The sequence below is a fragment of the Polistes dominula genome, unplaced genomic scaffold (assembly GCF_049000335.1).
Source record: "Polistes dominula isolate Pdom_NZ unplaced genomic scaffold, Pdom_raw_medaka contig_74, whole genome shotgun sequence".
NCBI classification, from domain to species: Eukaryota; Metazoa; Arthropoda; class Insecta; order Hymenoptera; family Vespidae; genus Polistes; species Polistes dominula.
This window is the reverse complement of record NW_028300953.1, coordinates 993700-1014563: the sequence shown is the minus strand read 5'-3', so window position 1 is coordinate 1014563 and position 20864 is coordinate 993700. Positions and strand designations below refer to the sequence as shown.

Here is a 20864-nt window from a genome sequence, read left to right as displayed (position 1 = left end):
AAGGAATACCTAAAAGAGTGGTGGGGGGTGGGGGAAAGGGAAAAGAAGCATAAAGTAGGGGGAAAGGGAACACAAGGAAGGAGTATAAGTATAGTAAGTTAAAAAGAGAGAAGAAGGTTCTTAAGTATAGTGGGTTATGTGTGCAGGACAGGGCAGGGGAGTAGGGAAAGGGGGTGGTCGGCAGGAGCCAGAAAAGAAGATCAGAGAGGAGGGGATGAGGGAGGAATGGGGAGAGGGGGAAAGGGGGAAGAGGGGAGGGAATTGAAAGAAGAGATAGGTAGGATTAGAGGTGCGTGAACGGGGAACGTTTCTCAGTCGTACAAGATACTCGCTTACCTGACGGATTCACAGAAGATCGGGTGCCTTCGTTGGAACCGGTCGTGTTTCTGACGTTGCTCTGTTGCTCAGAGTTGCTTTTCGTTTCTTTTACTGTTGGTTGATTGGTTGGTTGCTGTTACTACTGCAGTTTTGCAGTTACAGTTTGCAGTTGTACATTGCAGTTGTAGTTTACAGTTTTGTAGTTTGGCAGTTTTGCAGTTTTTGCTGTTGCTACTTGTCAGTGGTCGATAACCTGAACGGAAGGACGCTCACGCGAAACACGCATTTACACACACATGCATTTATACATACACACGCATAAGTGATTTTTTTTTTTTCTAGTATTTATATTTTGTCATTTTCTTTTTTTTTTTGTATTTTATTTTATTGCTGAATTTGAAAGAGAAAACATGTTGAATTTTGATTATCACTTTAGTGAATTTTTGATCAGAGTATTAGAAAAATATAAAAATTTGTTTATTGTTATTCAGTTATTGGGTTAATTGTTTATTATTTTATTAATTTATTATTCGACGATATTTCTGTTACGAGAAAGGATTTTATAGTTTTGATCAGTGATTTGAAATTGTGATACCAAGGATTTGTTAATTGTGTGATTTGTTAATTGTATTTTTTGTTGTTGTTGGTGTTCTTCTTGTTTTTTTTTTTTTTTTTTTTTTTTAATTTTATGGGAAAAAAGGAATAATAATAATAATAATAAAAAGACAAGAGTGATTAAATAAAAAGTAGTTTAAATATCAGTGTTATTAACATGAACGGCGGACCCAATGTGGATGTTGTTTGGGATCCCCAAACTCAAATGAATTCTTTGGATTGTTGGGATTATTCCATAGAATTGGCCTGTCTTCAAGGACCCCAAGGTATACTTTCCCAAAAAAAAAACAAAAAAAAAAAAAAACAATTAAAAGATGAAAACAATTTTATGGGATTTTTCTCTTTAAAATTTTGTGAATGAAAATGGGATAAATAATTTTGAAATAAAAGAAACTATAATAATAACAGAAAGAGAGAGAAGATGAAAATTTGTGTTACGTTGGTTCCTTCTTCTTTTTCTTTATTTTATTTTTTTTTTTTTGCATTGCTTCTTATTCGTGCAAAGGAGAAAGAGAATGAGTGAGTTAGTGAGTGAGTTAGTGAGTGAAAGAGAGAGGGAAAATCTTGTGAGCTTGTTAACGAGGGAACGATGTCAATGCTCGTACAGACGAGAAAGGGCTTCGTTCAGTTAAAAAGGGATTATGAAATTCTTAGACATGTCAAACAAATGTTTCTCTATTTTTTTTATTTTTTTTTCTAACTCTTAATTTTTCATTTTTTATCGTCTCTTAATATTTGTTGTTGTTTTTTTTTTCGAAATTTCATTAGAAAATCGTTGTTTATTATTTTATATTATTTTTGGTTATAATTATTTATTTTTTTTTATAATTTTTAAAATTGGTTTCTTGCATTTAAATTTAAACCAGTACGAAGTAGACTATGGTTCTGATTCCATTCTCATATATTCGAATATTAATTATTTAATTTATTCAAATTTATGTGCGATTTTCTATTCTTAATTGTTAAATATAATTTAATTAATATTATCAATAACATTGATGTTAAATCTAATCTAATAAAATAATCTAATAAATAATCTAATAAATTATTTTATCTATTATTAGGGGTGCCCTGCCACGCGTAACTGTGGCTCACAATCAATCCGATACACACGTTTTTAAGTCAACGAATTACCTTATATCGAACTAATAGAGATAATCATGACACTTTGTTAATAAACAAATAATATTACGATTATAAATTGAGATATATCCTATCTTTCAAGTTGGATAAAACTGCACACAGTGTGCAAAATTTGATTAAAATCGATTCAGTAGTTTAGGAGTCCATTGCGGACAAACAACGTGACACATAATTTATATAGATTAATATAAACTATCTTATCTTTCAAGTTGAATAAAACTGCACACAGTGTGCAAAATTTAATTAAAATCGGTTCAGTAGTTTAGGAGTCCATTGCGGACAAACAACGTGACACATAATTTATATAGATTAATATAAACTATCTTATCTTTCAAGTTGGATAAAACTGCACACATTGTGCAAAATTTGATTAAAATCGATTCAGTAGTTTAGGAGTCCATTGCGGACAAACAACATGACACGTAATTTATATTTTTTTTAGATGTAAAGTAATATATTTTTGTATGTTTTATTTAATATACACTTATATATAATTATTCCTTTTATCATTATGATTATAATCAATTTTTGATTAAATGTACATTTCGTGTGAACGATCTTTGTATTGATTATCATCAAATCGATTAGAATACCAAAATAGTTTTGATAACGATCAAACATGATCGTTCAAAAATAATATTTTCATTTCAGTAGCAAATAATTATACACACGTATAGAAAATTATTTTTCTTTTTTTCAATGGGATCATTAATTCAATAAGAAGAAAATGAAAATGAAAAAAAAAAAAAAAGAACTAGGATACACTTTGAACTTGATAATAATTAAATGAAACATAATACTTGAGACTTCATTTTACGATGCATATATGCACGTCATATGCAATTCTATTTCCCTCGCAAGGTCATTGTTTAATACATCCCATCTATTTTTAATGAATACAAATTATATTTAACTTAAGTATAATGATAAGTATTTTAAAATATGCATATACTTTGTTCGAATAAATTCGTCAAAATATATATTTTCCCAAGCTTACGTTATTTACATTTATATGTAATATGTATAATAAAGATGTAAATGCACAAGTGTAATTGTTATTATTAAAAATATTCTCAAGAAAAAAAAAACAGGATGTAACTATCTTTAATGAGATGTAAAGGGAAATAATTTAGTATAAAAATTGTTTGTTTATTAGTTGCATATTAACATATTTATATATAGAATATTATAATATTAATAATTAATATTTTATATTATATATATATATGTGTGTGTGTTATATATGTTAATATATAAATAAAATATATAAAATAAAAAATATAATATATAAATATATATATTAGTTTATAAATCAATTTATAAAATTAAATTAAAATTAAATTAAATTACAAAAAAAATTAAATTATAAAATATAAAAAATATATATTATAGATATATATATAAATGTCGATGATTTACGTTAAATAAATATTAAATTAATAACAAACAAAATTATATATATATATATATATACATATTGAAATATTTGTTACAGATCTTCAGTTAGCAGCGGAACTTGGCAAAACTTTGTTAGAACGAAACAAAGAACTCGAAAATATTATTAAAATTCATCAATCAACGATCGAGGAACAAGCACAAGAAATAGAAGTAAGTTTTATTCTATAAAAAAAAAAAAAACATAAAAAATAATAATTAAATAAACTTTAATTGTTTATTTATTTATCTTTTCTCATCTACTTCTTTTCATTTTTTTTTTTTTTTACTAACAATAAGCATCGTTTTGTATCTTTAAGATTAAATTAATGATCGTAATAATTATTGAATTATTTGATGCAATTTATTCTAATTTATTCTAATTTATTCTAATTAATTATTATTATTATCCGTAGTATATGAAGAAGCAAACTGCCGCATTGAGGGAAGTCAATGATTCGCGTCTTAAGATTTATGAACAATTAGAAGTCAGTATACAAGATTTGGAGCGTGCCAATCATCGTTTGGTCGTCGAGAATACTGGCGATAAAAAGCTTATAAAAAAGTACGTTTATTTTTTTATATTTACCATTCTTTCAAATTACTTCCCTTCCCACCCACCCCCTAACTCTCCCTCTCCCACTCCCTTCCCCATTAATTAAAAATACAAAATAATTTATCATCATATTATTATTCATTCAATTAACACGTGTTTGTTGAATATACATATATAATATTTTTATTATTAATATTATTATTATTATTATAATAGGGTGAGTTTGAAAGTTGTCAACTTTAATAATCAACTTTTAATTTATTAGAAATATAAAAATTAATTGGGTAAATAACAAAATTGTTTTTACAATACGTTGAAGTACAAATTTTTCAATCCACCCTATTTACCATTCTTTCAAATTACTTAATTAATTAAAAATATAAATAATTTATCATCTTATTATTATTCATTCAATTAACACGTGTTTGAATATACATATACAATATTTTTATTAATTATATTATTATTATTATAATAGGATGAGTTTACAAGTTGTCAACTTTAATAATCAACTTTTAATTTATTTGAAATATAAAAATTAAATTATGGTAAACAACAAAATTGTTTTTACAATACGTTGAAGTACAAATTTTTCAATCCACCCTATTTACCATTCTTTCAAATTACTTAATTAATTAAAAATATAAATAATTTATCATCTTATTATTATTCATTCAATTAACACGTGTTTGAATATACATATACAATATTTTTATTAATTATATTATTATTATTATAATAGGGTGAGTTTGAAAGTTGTCAACTTTAATAATCAACTTTTAATTTATTAGAAATATAAAAATTAATTTGGTAAACAACAAAATTGTTTTTACAATACGTTGAAGTACAAATTTTTCAATCCACCCTATTTACCATTCTTTCAAATTACTTAATTAATTAAAAATATAAATAATTTATCATCTTATTATTATTCATTCAATTAACACGTGTTTGAATATACATATATAATATTTTTATAATTTATATTATTATTATTATAATAGGGTGAGTTTGAAAGTTGTCAACTTTAATAATAAACTTTAAATTTATTAGAAATATAAAAATTAATTGGGTAAATAACAAAATTGTTTTTACAATACGTTGAAGTACAAATTTGTCAATGCACCCTATTTACAATTCTTTCAAATTACTTAATTAATTAAAAATATAAATAATTTATCATCTTATTATTATTCATTCAATTAACACGTGTTTGTTGAATATACATATATAATATTTTTATTATTAATATTATTATTATTATTATAATAGGGTGAGTTTGAAAGTTGTCAACTTTAATAATCAACTTTTAATTTATTAGAAATATAAAAATTAATTTGGTAAATAACAAAATTGTTTTTACAATACGTTGAAGTACAAATTTACGTATTATATTATTGTAGTATTGTATTTTATTTGAATAATTTTTATAATTGCAATATTTTTGGTATTTTAAATATTTTTATGAAAAAAAAAAGTTAGAAATTTGTATAATTATGAAAATATATTTGACAAATTTTTATAATAATTTATCGCTATATTTTATTTATACAAAATTAATATACATATCTATTATATTTAAATATACATTATTATATTAACAATAGTAAAGCAATACTTATTATTTTATATAAATATTAAATATATCATTTATTATAATTGTAATATTATTTATTATATAAATATTATATCAAGATTTATTTTATTCCACTTGAAAAAAAAAGAAATATATATATATATTATTTAATATTACAATTTTAATAATTACTGTCAAATATTTCTAACCATTTTTTAACTCAGAAAGTCTATTATATATTTAAATAATATTATATACACTCGAATTCATATATAAATTGGTAATAATATTATTTGTTAATTATATTTATACAGTCAATGCTTAACTATCGAAAATCTCGAGACAAGGTGTGAGGAACTTCAAAAGAAAATCGACGATCTTACATCACAGAGAGAAGTTTTGCTACGTCAGCAAACAAATAATTTAAATCCTGATGTCGTTCAAACACAATCAGTTTCTTGGAAAGCATCGGTAACGCCTGGTGGCAGCATAAAACAGGTAAATAAATAAATAAATAAATAAATGATGAAAGTTATTCAAATATTTCTTAATCAATTTTTCGTTTTTGTTTGTTTTTTTTGTTTTTTATAAATAAATGTAGTGCGCTGCCCCAAGTTCACCAAAAAGTTTTTCAAGAAACCATCAACGATACTAACTCGCAACAACCATTAACGTTAAACTCAAATGAGGAAGAATTGACGGATTTATTAATTCAATTACAAGAAGCACGTAGTCAAAGAGTTAGAGAACAAAAGAAGGTTAATGAACTTGGTCAACAATTGACTACTTTGTTACAAGAAAATAGTTCTTTGGAAGAACAATTAACATTTTGGCGTAGTAAAGCACAGGACGTGAAAAATTTACAAGATGAAATTAATACCCTCGAGGAAGTTAGGTAAGATTTTATTTTATTTATTTAATTACACAAATACTTGTGTGTGTGTGTGTGTGTGTGTGTGTCATTTAAATAATAGTAATAATTTATTTTCAAAAACTGAAATCAATAATTGTTCCCATAATTATGAAATTGATTTAATTGTAAGTCATATTGTTTAAATAATTTTATTTGAACACTAAATGAATTCTACTGGGATCTCTGACAGAGGCGTGGCGTTGCAAAATTCCACCCATCTACTGTAATTTTGAATTTAGCCACCAGATAGCGTATTCAAGTGCTACAGATCCCACCACGTGGTTTAGCAATTCAACCTATCTATTCTAATTTTGAATTTAGCCACCAGATAGTGTATTCAAGTGCTAGAGATCCCACCACGTGGTTCAGCAATTCGACCTATCTATTCTAATTTTGAATTTAGCCACCAGATAGCGTATTCAAGTGCTAGACACTTAATTTAATTTTAACTTAGACCACTTTCTATAATTATGGGCACAATTTAATAATACAAATATTTATTTATGTATTTTATAATTAAGATGAAATTAATACCTTTAAAAAAGTAAGGTTTGAATTTATTTATTTATTTATTTATTTTTTTTTTTTAACTAAATGGGTGCATTTAAATAGTATTAATATAATTTGTTTTATTCTAAAACCCATAATTATGTTTTTTTATATGTAAAGATTATTATTTTTTAAATTACAACAATAATAAATGAATTCTATATATAATATTGAAAAAAGAAATATTATATTAAATTAATTTAATTGAAAATAATGTGAGTGTGTAAAATAACTGATAGATCAATTTATTTTGTTATTAATTTTAACTTACAATTAGACCAATCAATTTCCATAATTATGAGTACAATTGAATACTAAAAATATTTATTTAAATAATTTCTAATTTATCCTGTACCATTTTTATTTTTTTTTAATTTTAACTTACAAAACCCACTTGCCATAATTTATGAGCACAATTAATATAATATAAAAATATTTATTTAAATATTTTATAATTAATCATACACACATACATTCTTTGCGCATAATGCATAATCTTATGAAACAATATAAAAATTGTAAAAAAAAAAATATAATTTTAAAAATCAAAAAATCAAATTGAATATAAAATAAAATTGAATGAAATTTGAAGACGGGGCCAATTATGTGGACGTTGTCTACGTGGAATGGATACAAGAAATCATGATGAATTATCCGTATTGGATGGAGAAGAATATGATGACATTAGTATCGCAGGTTCGTTAATTAACGAACAACAACCTGATCCTGAACCAACTGTACAGGTAAAAAAAAAAAAAAAAAAAAAAAACATTAACATAGTATTACGTTATAGTTACTTTGCAAGAAGCCTTTCGTTTTCGCTCCGTGTAAGCATGAAATGCATTTTACTCATTTATTATAATTTTAAGGTGTTGCTGTTGGCTGCTCTACTCCATATACACACATAAAACACACATATATATAATTTATGTATACTTCCCTTTTTATTTTTTTTTTCTTTTATATCGTTACATAAATCTCATTCTCGTTTCTAACGTTGAATTTCCGTTCTAATCAGAAAATCAAAAAGGAAACTAAACTATACGCGTAATATATTACAAAGTATATATACATACATATGTAAATGTATTTTGTATGTTTTTTTTTTTTAATTTTTATTTTTAAAAAAAGATGAATATTTACTTCCTTGTTCGTGGAGATTTATTATTATTATTATTATTATTAATCTTTGGTTGTTATGTTTGATAGGATATAATAATAAACTCGTCGTGTTGTATGTAATTTCATTGCAATTTCTTTATTCAGGTTTTATATTTATTAATTTATTTATTTTTTGGCTTGCAATTTCTAATTTAGGTTCTATATTTATTTTTATAATATATATATTTATTATATTAAATATAATAAAAATTATATTATATAATATTTATTTATTAGGTTTTATATTTATATTTAGATTTTATATTTATTAATTTATTTATTTATTTTTTTTTTTAGCAATTTCTAATTTAGGTTCTATATTTATTTTTATAATATATATTATAATATAATATTTAATATATATTATATTAAATATATATTAAAAATTATATTATATAATTTAAATATTTATATGTTAAAAATATTATTTAAAATATATTATATTATAATATTAAATATATATATATTATAATATAATATATTTTATATAATATTTATTTATTAGGTTTTATATTTATATTTAGATTTTATATTTATTAATTTATTTATTTATTTTTTTTAGCAATTTCTAATTTAGGTTCTATATTTATTTTTATAATATTTATTATATATATTATATTTTAAATATATTAAAAATTATATTATATAATTTATATATATATATATATATACATATTGAAAATATTATTTAAAATATATTTTATAATATATTATATTATTAATATATTAAATTATATATAATAATATATTATATATTATATTATATAATAATATATTATATATATTATTATAATATATTATTATAATAAATAATATTAAATATATATATTTAATATTAATTATAATAATATTTAATATATAATTATATATTCCCCGTGAGGGAGGCGGGGAAGAATACCCCCCTCAGTAATCCCTGCTTGTCGTAAAAGGCGACTAAAAGGGTAACATAATATATAAATAATATAATATATATATATATATATATATATATATATATATATATATATTAGGTTTTATATTTTTAATTTTAGATTTTATATTTATTAATTAATTAATTTTATTTTGTTTAACATTCAAACTTAAACTAAATACAAAAAAAAATGATTTTATATATAATCATCGACGAGTTTAATTTTATATTGCAAAAATTTAAATAATCAATTCATCGTCTTATGTATTTACTCAATCAATTTATTTATTGTTAATTTTTATAATTTTTTTTAATTTTTTTTTTTTTATAGATTTGTCAGATTCATATATTTTTTTAAATCTCCCGTTTTGTCTTTTTTTTGGATTTGTTCTTAAATGATCGTCGTATGTAATATCTATTGATTGATATTTAAATGAAGTAATTATTCACATTTTGATTATTTTGCTTTAGGAAACTATACCAAGAATGTTAACGAAATGCAGCGCGAAAAAAGAACGTAAAGAATTTGTTTGCCTGTTGTGGAGGATTTTCACTCATATATGGGACGCACCGTCACTGATGCATATCGTACACGACACGATAACATACATCAAAGACGAATGCGTGATACCGTTGCTACTGAAACCATTTACGATACCGATATTTATATTAAGACAATTATTGCCTTTGTATATTCGGAAAAGAATTTTTTAGTCATATATATATATACATATATATATATATATATATATATATTAATTTCCTAGGTTTTTTTCTTTTTTTTTTTTTTTTGATACGTTTCGGGAATATTTTGTTAAAATCAAAGAGTTGAATTTTAATCGAATTTTTAGAATTTATTTTTTTTTTTTTTAGATTTTTCTTTTTGGTTTGACGAATTAGTTTTTTTTTTCTCTCTTTTTTTTTTTCTTCTTCTTGGTTTTTGGTTTTATTTTATTCATTGTTTTATTATTATATTCATTGTTTTATAAACAATTTAAGGGTGATAGATCAAAGTTAACGAAAATTATTTTAATTTAGAATTTTGTTTGTTTGTTTAATTAGAGGTGTATTTCAATTTTGAAGAAACAAAACAAAACTCTCGACACACGTGTTTCTCTTGGAAAATTTTGCAAAAAGTTATTTAAATTATTTATAATTTAATTATTTAAAAACGTATTTGAATTTTGAAGAAACAAAACAAAACTCTCGACACACGTGTTTCTCTTAGAAAATTTAGCAAAAAGTTATTTGAATTATTTATAATTTAATTATTTACAAACGTATTTGAATTTTGAAGAAACGAAACAAAACTCTCGACACACGTGTTTCTCTTAGAAAATTTTGCAAAAAGTTATGTAAATTATTTATAATTTAATTATTTAAAAACGTATTTGAATTTTGAAGAAACAAAACAAAACTCTCGACACACGTGTTTCTCTTGGAAAATTTTGCAAAAAGTTATTTAAATTATTTATAATTTAATTATTTAAAAACGTATTTCAATTTTGAAGAAACAAAACAAAACTTACGACACACGTGTTTTTCTTGGAAAATTTTGCAAAAAGTTATTTAAATTATTTATAATTTAATTATTTAAAAGGGTATTTCAATTTTGAAGAAACAAAACAAAACTCTCGACACACGTGTTTCTCTTGGAAAATTTAGCAAAAAGTTATGTAAATTATTTAAAATATTTACAATTTAATTATTTGAAAAATTGAACGTCTCTCTTGTGTCATTTAAATCAATATTACTATTAATTTATTTATTAAATTTAAACATTGAATATTAAATAACAATTTATTTGAATGACAATGTAAACGAGACAAAAATTGATTAATTGTAAAACTACGATTAATTCATTATTTAAAAATTAATTTTTGTCAAAGTGTCTTTACGTGTCTTGTTCAAGGACATTTTTACAAGACAATTTTAAAACGCAGTACTACGAAAAAAAAAAAAAAAAAAAAAGAATTAAAAATTTCAATCCAGGATAATCCTACCTGGACGTGTTTCCGGTCATTTTAATAACTTAGGATGAAACATAATACAGAAAATCAAGGAACTATAATCGAGTTTAGTATTTTTTTTCTTCGTTTAATTCTTTCGTAATCTCTTTTCTAATATTTTTTTTTCTTTTTTTTTTTTTTAATATAAAAAATGATTTTTATTTGACAAAAAAAAAAAAAAAAGAAAAGAATACTTGCAATAAGAACAAAAATTAATTCATAGAAATTCGTAATGAATATTTTCACGTTCATCGTCGTTCATATTGAATTCAATTAACACACGTTGTAATTCAATCATTGATAGTAAATGCATCTGAGAGAGAGAGAGAGAGAAGAGAGAGAGAGAAGAGAGAGAGAGAAGAGAGAGAGAGAGAGAAGAAGCTTTTAAAATTTTTAATTGAATTGCTATTTTTACGACTTTGCATCAACGTTTCATCTTGTGCTTATCTTTGTTTTTTGTTTTATTTTGTTTTTTAGTCATTGTTTTTTTTTTTTTTTTAAATTAATTGCTATGTAGTGGCATGCCTGTGTTTTATGCTTACAAAGAAAATTATACGTTTAATTTATTTATTAATTTTTTGTTTAATTTTAATTTTACTTTCAATTGTAACGTTCATTTCTTTTTTTTTTTTTTTTTTTTTTTTTATTTGTCTTCTTTTATCTTCAGGAAATAATGGCCACGAATTTTAATAATTAAATCATTTATAATATACATAGAGAATTTTAAACAATTTATAAAATATATTTAATTTAAATATAAAATAATAAATTCTGAAGAATAACATATATATATATATATATTTTTTTTTTTATTTAATTAAATAATTAAAAAGTAATGAAAGAGATTACGTAAAAATTTATGAAGAAAAATATTCTTATTAAACTGTTTTCATTTTACGTTTTATAATTGTTCTTTTTTTTTTCGTGGTACAAATTTTTAATCGAATTATCGATTGCAAACATTTGTTAATTTATTTCTTTTTATTTATATATATATATATATTTTTTTTTATTTAATTTAAACACTATCGTTACTTATGCCAAAGCGTAAATATTTGTTTTCAAAAATGAATATTTAAGATTATTTTTGATAATTAACATTCGGTTAAATGATATAATTATAATAATTAATTAATATCATAAATAATAATTAAGATTTTTATTATATAACGGTAATATAAAGTGACAAATTTAATTGACATACACATAATTACAAAGACACAAACACGTACACGTATTTGTATATACATATATATATATATATAGAAATTTGTATTTTTGTAAATAATTTATAAATCAATTTCCATTGAATTGAAATTGGATATCGTGGAGAGAGAGAGAGAGAGGGAGAGAGAGAGAGAGAGAGAGAGAGAAAAGAAAGATTTTTATAAAAAAAAAAAAAAACTAATACATATAAATATATATATATATATACGTATAAGTAAATAATTTATTGTGTAAATAATATTTATATTGATTGCGTTGCAAGAGATTATTTTTTTTAACGAAGAGGGGAATTTTAAATTCTTTATGTTTGCTTTTATTTCAAATTAATTTTTCTAATTCTTTGTTTTTGTCTTTTGTTTTTTATTTTCTTTTCTTTTTATTAACACACATATAATTATTTATAAATTATTATTTCCAAAGAGAATGAAAAGACTGCTATGCATCTGATAATATTAAATATTAACCAAATAAGTTTTAATTTATTAAGTTTCAAATATGAATTATTTCAAACTATTATTATTATTATTATTATTATTATTATTAATTAATTTAATTAATATTTTTATGATTTTAATTAATATTTAATTAATTTTAACACGCGTGCACAAGAAATTATTTTTAAAAAAACACACACACACAAAAGATTTTTAATTATTTGGGGATTTTACGTTTAGATTTAAACGTTGCTTTTTAAATTAGGATTTAAAAAAAAATATATATATATATTTAATTTGTTATAAGCGCTTTTTCTTTAGTAATTTTGTTTAGTAAATTGATTTCTTTAGCATGATATTTAAATGTAAAAAGTAATTTTGATTGGTACGCCTGTCTAGTCGACTTCGTGTGTGGTTTTTAAGAAAGAAAGATAGAAAGAACAAAAAAAAAAAAAATTAGATAGATAGTAAACAAACAAAAACATATCTTGTACAATGTATGAGTGCCAGATTTATATGATCTTAAATAAAATATATATTTTTGGAAAAGATGCATATTGTATTTTTTTAATATCCTATAAATCTGGCCGGTATCCTAAGCCTTTCCAATTCTCGTTCATTTCCGTTGATAATTTTTATTATTCATTTGTTTTTTAACTAAACAATAAAAACAATTAACACATTAAATTAATTCAATATTGGAAAACAAATTAAAAAAAAAAAAAAAAAAAACAAAAAAAAATATTTAATTATTTTTTTTTTTTTTATATACATATAAATATTTTTATATATATATATTTTTTTAATATTTTTATATTTTAAAATATAATTTTTAAATATATTTTAAATTATATTTTAATATTTTATTTATTAAATATTATTAAATACTACATTTATTATTATATTTATTAAATATATTTTTAAATATAAATTTTAATATTTTAAATATAGTTTTTTTTTTTTTAAGTATATTTTAAATATAAATTTTAATATTATTTTTAATTTTAATTTAATTATTATTATTAAATTATTTTTAAATATATTTTAAATATAAATTTTAATATCTTAAATATAGTTTTTTTAAATGTATTTTAAATATAGTTTTTTTTTTTTAATATATTTTAAATATAATAAATATATTTTAAGTATATTTTAAAAAAAATAATTACATATTTTTACAAATATTTAATTGTTATAAATTACAAATTTTTAATTCAATAATGAATATTTGTCAATACAATATAAATCATAAATAGTACATAATATATATAAAAATAAAAAAATAAAAAAAAAAGGAATAATCAACGAGAGGAATATAAATAACAATAATATTAAAAATATTCTACTTTATATTCTCTTTTATTTTTTTATATATAAAACACAAAAAAAAAAGTAACACTTCTTCATTTATTACTCCCAAACTGTTATTTAATATTCATAATTATTTTGTAATATTTATTTCATATTTTTTTCTCTCCTTTTTTTTTTTTTTGTTAATTCTTATCATATTTATTTTTATTTTTTAAATCATCTCACGCGTACATACGAAGAAAAAAAAACCCCATTTTGTTTCCGCAGGAGACATGCGACAAGAAGACAGAGGTGATGAACGAGGCGGTGGTGGTGGTAAACAACAGCAACAGCAACAACAACAACCCTTACAGAGAATTGGTGGAAAAGTATCAAGCATTGTTAGAAGTCCAGAGATTATCAGCACCACGTAGGAAGAACAGTCTACCACCACCAATGATGGGAGGTGGTGTCATGTCATTGCAAGAAGAACTGGAGATGTCTGGTGAATACAATTGTTTCCAAAATCCATCAGTTGTCGATGACAACGACTTACAACAGCAAGAAGTTGTTGAAATGAAATCATCATTGATCGGTAACAGCAACAACACCATCAACAACGGTATTAGCAATGGTAGTATTGTTGGTAGTAGTACTAGTAATGGTGGTAACACTAACAGTAGTAATGGTAAACCTGGAAAGGGTGATAACAATAATAAAAAAACATTTTCCGCAACACCAACAGACTTTTCCGAAGCCGAAACTTCGTCGTCAGGTTTTGCAGATGAAACTAGTAACAAAGCAACTCAAACTGATGGTAGACCAGGTTCATTTCTATGTTCAATTGCTGACGGGGAGGATTGCAAATTTAGCATTTACGATGACAACAGTCCATTTGAAAGTAGATTTAGAAAGACACCTGAATACAGGCAAATATTTAGCGAGATATTTGGTGTATTGAAACGTGCAGCTGAAGCTAAGGATGAAGGTGAAAAGTTACCCTTGTTGGATGATCAAACTAATAACACCAGCAGCAGCAATAACGGTAGTAACAACGTTGGTAACAATGGTCAAATTATTTACAACGTTAATAAAGATAATCTTAATGATAGTATAATAAGTATTGGACAGGATGATCAACCTAGTGAAACAACGGACGATAATCAAAGTGTCATGTCATCTGTCATTTCTTCCGTAGTATCAGAACCACCTTACAAAATGCAACAAACACCATTGTCATCGAAAGAATCAACTTTGAAAAAAGAAACACCTAAAAATGATCATTCGCAAACAGATATTGTTAAGGTTAACGATAAAGTATCATTAGAAACAACTAGACACGCAACTAAACTCGATTACATCAGCGTTAACGTCCATGTTAAAAAGAGCAGATCATCGTCAGCTAAGAAAAATGCTGCTAGAAAATTAACATTTAACAATCATGAACGTCCTACAACACCAAACGTAGTGTCAACGACCAATCCAACATTCGTACAAACCAAATCAAACAGCGGTGGTAGAAGAAGGTTCAGAGCACTGAAACCAGCTGAACAGGATGGTGGTACTACTAATGTTTGGAATAATACATCAACTTATAATCATCATTCGAAAACGCGAGAATCACCAAATCCAATTAGGAAATCTCAAATTTTCGTTAATCGTAATATTACTGAACAACATAGTCATCATTCCTATGAATATAGCGAATATAAACCTAGTACAGCATCAGAAGAGGTTGCTAAATTGAAACGTCTCGAATTATCTTACGCTGAAGTTCTTAGAATGCCAAACAAGTCCAAAGGGAATCATCATAGAAGTTAAATAAATTATTATTATTATTATTATTATTATTATTATTATTATTATTATTATTATAATCTTTCGCCAAACACACAAACACACAAAAAGTAAATTAAATAATATAATTAATTAATTAAGAGAAAATAATGGTTTAAAGAAGTGATTTAAAAAAAGTGACATTTCTTTTTCCATATATTATATAATAATAATAATAATAATATTAATAATAATAATAATAATAATAATAATAATAATAAACCAAGTGAGATTATGTTCAAAGGTTCATTAAGTTTAGATATAATTAAATGGAGCGTATTCAAAGAGAATTTTAATTTATTTTCCACATTGTGTAATGGTAACAGTATTGAAAGAAAAGAAAAAACAAACAAACAAACAAAACTCTCTTTTTTAATAATTATTATATTATATTATATTAAATATAGGTACCATTTTGTAAATATATATATTTCGATTGAGATTAAGTAATATAATATATAGTTCTGTCCAATTTAGATTTAAACAAGAAAAAATATAAGAAAACACAAGCGGTTTGTATTAATTTTAAGTATATTTTGTATTTATATTGCCTAATTTTTTTTGTAAAGGTTTCGTATTTTTTTGTTTGGAAAGTTCTCACCAAAATCTCCCCTGCCGACATTAACGCACACATACATGGACTTACAGAATACACACACACACATACACACAAGAGTTACACTTTTGAAATAATTTATTAATGAACTTTTGTTGGTGGGGGATGAAAACGTGGTGTGAAATGAAAAGGAAGATGAAATTTTTTTTTACGCTCGAATTATTATTATTATTATTTCTAATGAAATTAATTAATTAACAAAAACAATCCTGTGTCTTTAAAAAAAAAAAAAAAAAAAAACACAATGCAGAAGTGCTAAAAAAATTACTAACGTGCCATTCGTAACATCAAATTGTATAATCGTAAAAATTATTAAACAAACAAATAGACACATACACACATATATATATATATATACAATAATATTTCGACGATAAAGTTTATAGATGTGTGAGGATTAGATTATCTTCGAGATAATCTTTTCGTGCATGAAAGAAAAAAGAGAGAGAGAGAGAGAGAGAGAGAGAGACTTGCATGTATAAGTGCGGTATGTTTAGCTTTTATATTCAAATAATTCAATAATTAATAAACGGTCTACGATATTATGATCTTCATCAATAATAATAATAATAACATTCACAGTCATCAACGTCATCATCGTCCATCGTCTTGTAATAGAATCTAATAAATTCTTTCTCTGTGCAATTCAATTATACTCTAATTGTCACTGTATTTATTTTTTTGTACAAGAACACCACCAACCCCATTTTGTTATTTTTTTTTTGTAAGAGATTATGATATTAATTTGCTATCAAAAAAAAAAAATAATAATAATAATGAAAGCATTATTTATTTTTTATTTAAATTAAAATTAAAAAAAAAAGAAACATTAAGTGTGAAATATTAGGGGGACCAAAAAGTAAGGTCGTTAATACGCGTGTCAAATTATGTCTACGATATTATTAATTTGATATATCAGATAGAAAATGATTTTTGATAACGTGATTAATTAATTTAATTATTGATTAATATAATAAAAAATTTGTTTGAATTTTGAGGTTAAAAAGGTGACATTACTTTTTGGTCCACTTAATATAAAATAAAATGGCCAACCACACAACACAACAACAACGAACAACGAACAACGATAATAATAAAAAGAAGATCAGATAAGATTGTACGTACAATACATATGTTTTTATTTAATTAATTCTTTTTGTTTAGTTTTTTTTTCTTTTCTCTTTTTTTTTCTTGTTTTTTATTATACAATTAAATAGCGCATAATAACTAATATAATATAATATATATTTTGTCTTTCCAAACAAATACCATTTCAAATTTTTAATACACAATTTTATAAGAAATTAATGATCATTGGACTACAATTTAATGATAATTATGAATTTATAAAATAATGAAATATTCTGAATTGATTTGAGTCAAAAACCATGATTTATGATTCTTTTTTTTTTTTTTTTGATTCACCATGTCTATAAGAAAATTCCAATCAACAACGTATGATTCATTTTGAAATTTCTATTTTTGTTCCTATTATTATTATTATTATTATTAATATTATTAATATTATTAATATTATTATTTTTCTTTTCCTTGGATTGATTCTTTACTTTTTTTTTTTTTTGTAATTTTCATTTCTTTCCTTTTTTCCATTTTTTTTTTTTTTTTTTTTACTAATTATTATGCTATTATGCTTCATAGCATATTCATTGAAATTGTTTTAAAATGAATTTATTTTTATTTTTATTTCCATGATTTAAGATATATCCTTCTTCTGTTCAATTTAATTAGGAATCGTCGAATAACGCACGATGAACGGCTCCTAAACTTGGTTGAACATAACTTGAACTAACACTTCGTCTCGAACTGTAAAACACAACAAAAACAATATGGCGATAATAAAGTATTTTCCTTTTTCTTTCTTATTATTATTAGGTGGACAGGAAAGTAATGTCACCTTTTTAATCTCAAAATTCAAACGAATCAACAACCGTAACGATAAAACTCATCAATCAGTTTTTTCTTTTTTTTATTTAAAACATTAGAAATAATTTGACATGCGTAGTAACATTACTTTTAAGTCCTCTTAATATTAATATTGATTTGTATTATTATTTTATTATCCAATTACAAATAATTACAAATAAAAACTTACTCCGACAATGATCTGACAGCTGGACCAGTTGGATTATTTTTCGGTCTTGGATTGACAAGTAGACATTTCATTGGATGACCATCCAATTGTCTATTGTGATAAGTTTCTACAGCTTTGGTAGCATCCTTTAATGTTTTGTAAATGACTTCGGCAGTACCTGGACGTACCAATCTAGAAACAAGTAATTCCCCGACATCCTCAAACAATTCTTTAATATCCTCTTGTGTCACATTAGCTTGCAAGTTGGATACTACGATTCTATATCCAGTTGATTGGCTTGGTGAATTGGAACCAGTTTTGGGACGTGACAAATGATCCATAGTTTTGGATTTACTTGGCATTGAATCAAGACGCGACTTTATTCCAACATCTCTTTGACATCTTGAATCGTAATATTTCGTATTCATAAAATCTTCAGATATTATAGTCCTAAAATAATAAAATGATCAATGTGAAACATTTAAACAAGAAAATTATGAAAGACACACGCACACAACACATTTTATAATAATTACCTTGATTTTGTACCAAAGGACCAATCTTCCTTGTAAGGAGGAGATACAGTTTTACCCTATAATAATAACAAAAATATTCAATTATTATTTTACAAATGTACAGAAGGGATATTTTAACCTTTTCAATTCGAACGCCGTATATATCCGGCATCCGTGCAATGACTTGTACGTACGAGCGCCGTATATATCCGGCATCTGTGACAACATTTCAGCGGACTGGACTACCGAAGTGAAAGGATTAAATATATGTTTGAATTATAGATTCATTTATAAAGATTATTTTAGATTAACTTACCATAAATGGACGTGACATAATTTTGTATTCTCTCATTCTTTCTCTTTCTCTATCGATATCAGATTTACGTGATGGTACAATCCTAGTTACACTGTTACCAGCTGGTTTAACCCACGTATATGGAGATGAAGGTTTAATATTGAACACTGGAGGTGGTGGTGGTGGTGTTGGAGCATAATCGTTGTTGACAGTTCTTCTCAATGGCATAATATCTACAGCATAATCTATAAATTAATAAATAATATATAAACACATATGATTAAGAATTATTATAAACTTGTTAATGAATTAGTTAATAATACCATCACTATAATCCATGGGCATTTCTCCAGGATAATGAGATTCGGATAACGAAGGAGTCCTATAACCTATTGGTCTTGATGGTGATGGCATGTAATTATTTGGTGGCATTACATGTGGCATCATTGGTGGAATTTTATTAGTTGACAATGAAAGTCTTCCATTTCTACCAGTTTTCCTCGATATTCCAGATACTTGAGTTTCTATCCTTTTTAACTGTGATGCTCTTAGTTTGTCTAATTTTAATCTTGCATCACTTTGTTTAGCAATTTCAGCTAATTTGTCTCTAGCATCGGTAAGCTTTTCACGATTCTTTTGTATTATCTTAAATCGTGCATCTGTTAACGTATGTCCTCCTCCTCCACCACCACCATTTCCACCAGCACCACCTCCACCACGACCTCCTCCTCCTCCTCTTATGGAACCGTTTGCTCTAGCTCCTCTGTTGAAGCCTCTACGAGCTCTGTAATGAATTATTTTCATTAACATTAGGTTTTGTTTTTTCAAATTTAAATTGATTGATCAAACTTAAAATGAAACATTTTGATTAACATGATATCTGTCATATTTAATAAATAATGTGAACAAAATAATTGTTTATTTAATTCTGAAATAAACATAGCATTTGTATTAATCATCTAAATGTTTAAGATATGTCATAATCAATTAGAATTTTTAATATGATATATTACTGATGGTACAGACAGGAAAACGATTTTTTTCTCATTCAAAGATATCATTAATCATTATTTAAGGTTAGAAAGTTAATTGATTATTAATACAATAGAAAAACTGAAGTTTAATTAATGATTTTGGATGAATTTATTACCCAGTACGATTTCTCATGCCTGATGGTTTAGTTTTTTTAATTATGTCATCTAAACTTAAGCCCATGTCAGCCATACCGCAACAACTGCACTGTACAGATTCAATTTAATCATTAAGCCTACAATTTTATTGATGCGTATCCTCCTTGCGCATTTTCAACAGAAATTTATTCAACAAGGTTAAGCGTCCTTTATGAAATTCCAAAAATTTCCACTAGGTGATCAAA

The 20864-nt window shown here is 23.9% G+C and overlaps 2 protein-coding genes across 2 annotated transcripts; one reads left to right on the top strand and one right to left on the bottom strand.

Moving 5' to 3' along the window:
- The first annotated feature begins 1040 nt into the window (after positions 1-1040).
- centrocortin (cerebellar degeneration-related protein 2-like) lies at positions 1041-17248 on the top strand. Its single transcript, XM_015331582.2, is given in 8 exon segments — positions 1041-1199; positions 3572-3684; positions 3927-4075; positions 5957-6140; positions 6244-6264; positions 6266-6537; positions 7697-7847; positions 14424-17248. Coding segments are annotated over 8 exon segments (2532 nt in total). The 5' UTR covers positions 1041-1090; the 3' UTR covers positions 15957-17248.
- Positions 16808-20793, bottom strand: LOC107072022 (uncharacterized). Its single transcript, XM_015331588.2, has 6 exons — positions 20640-20793; positions 19813-20273; positions 19511-19734; positions 19216-19271; positions 18701-19129; positions 16808-18411 (listed from the first exon to the last, which is right to left on the bottom strand). Exons 1-6 carry the CDS (start codon positions 20711-20713, stop codon positions 18333-18335), a joined length of 1323 nt encoding a protein of 440 aa, XP_015187074.1. The 5' UTR covers positions 20714-20793; the 3' UTR covers positions 16808-18332.
- Between the last annotated feature and the right edge of the window lie 71 nt (positions 20794-20864).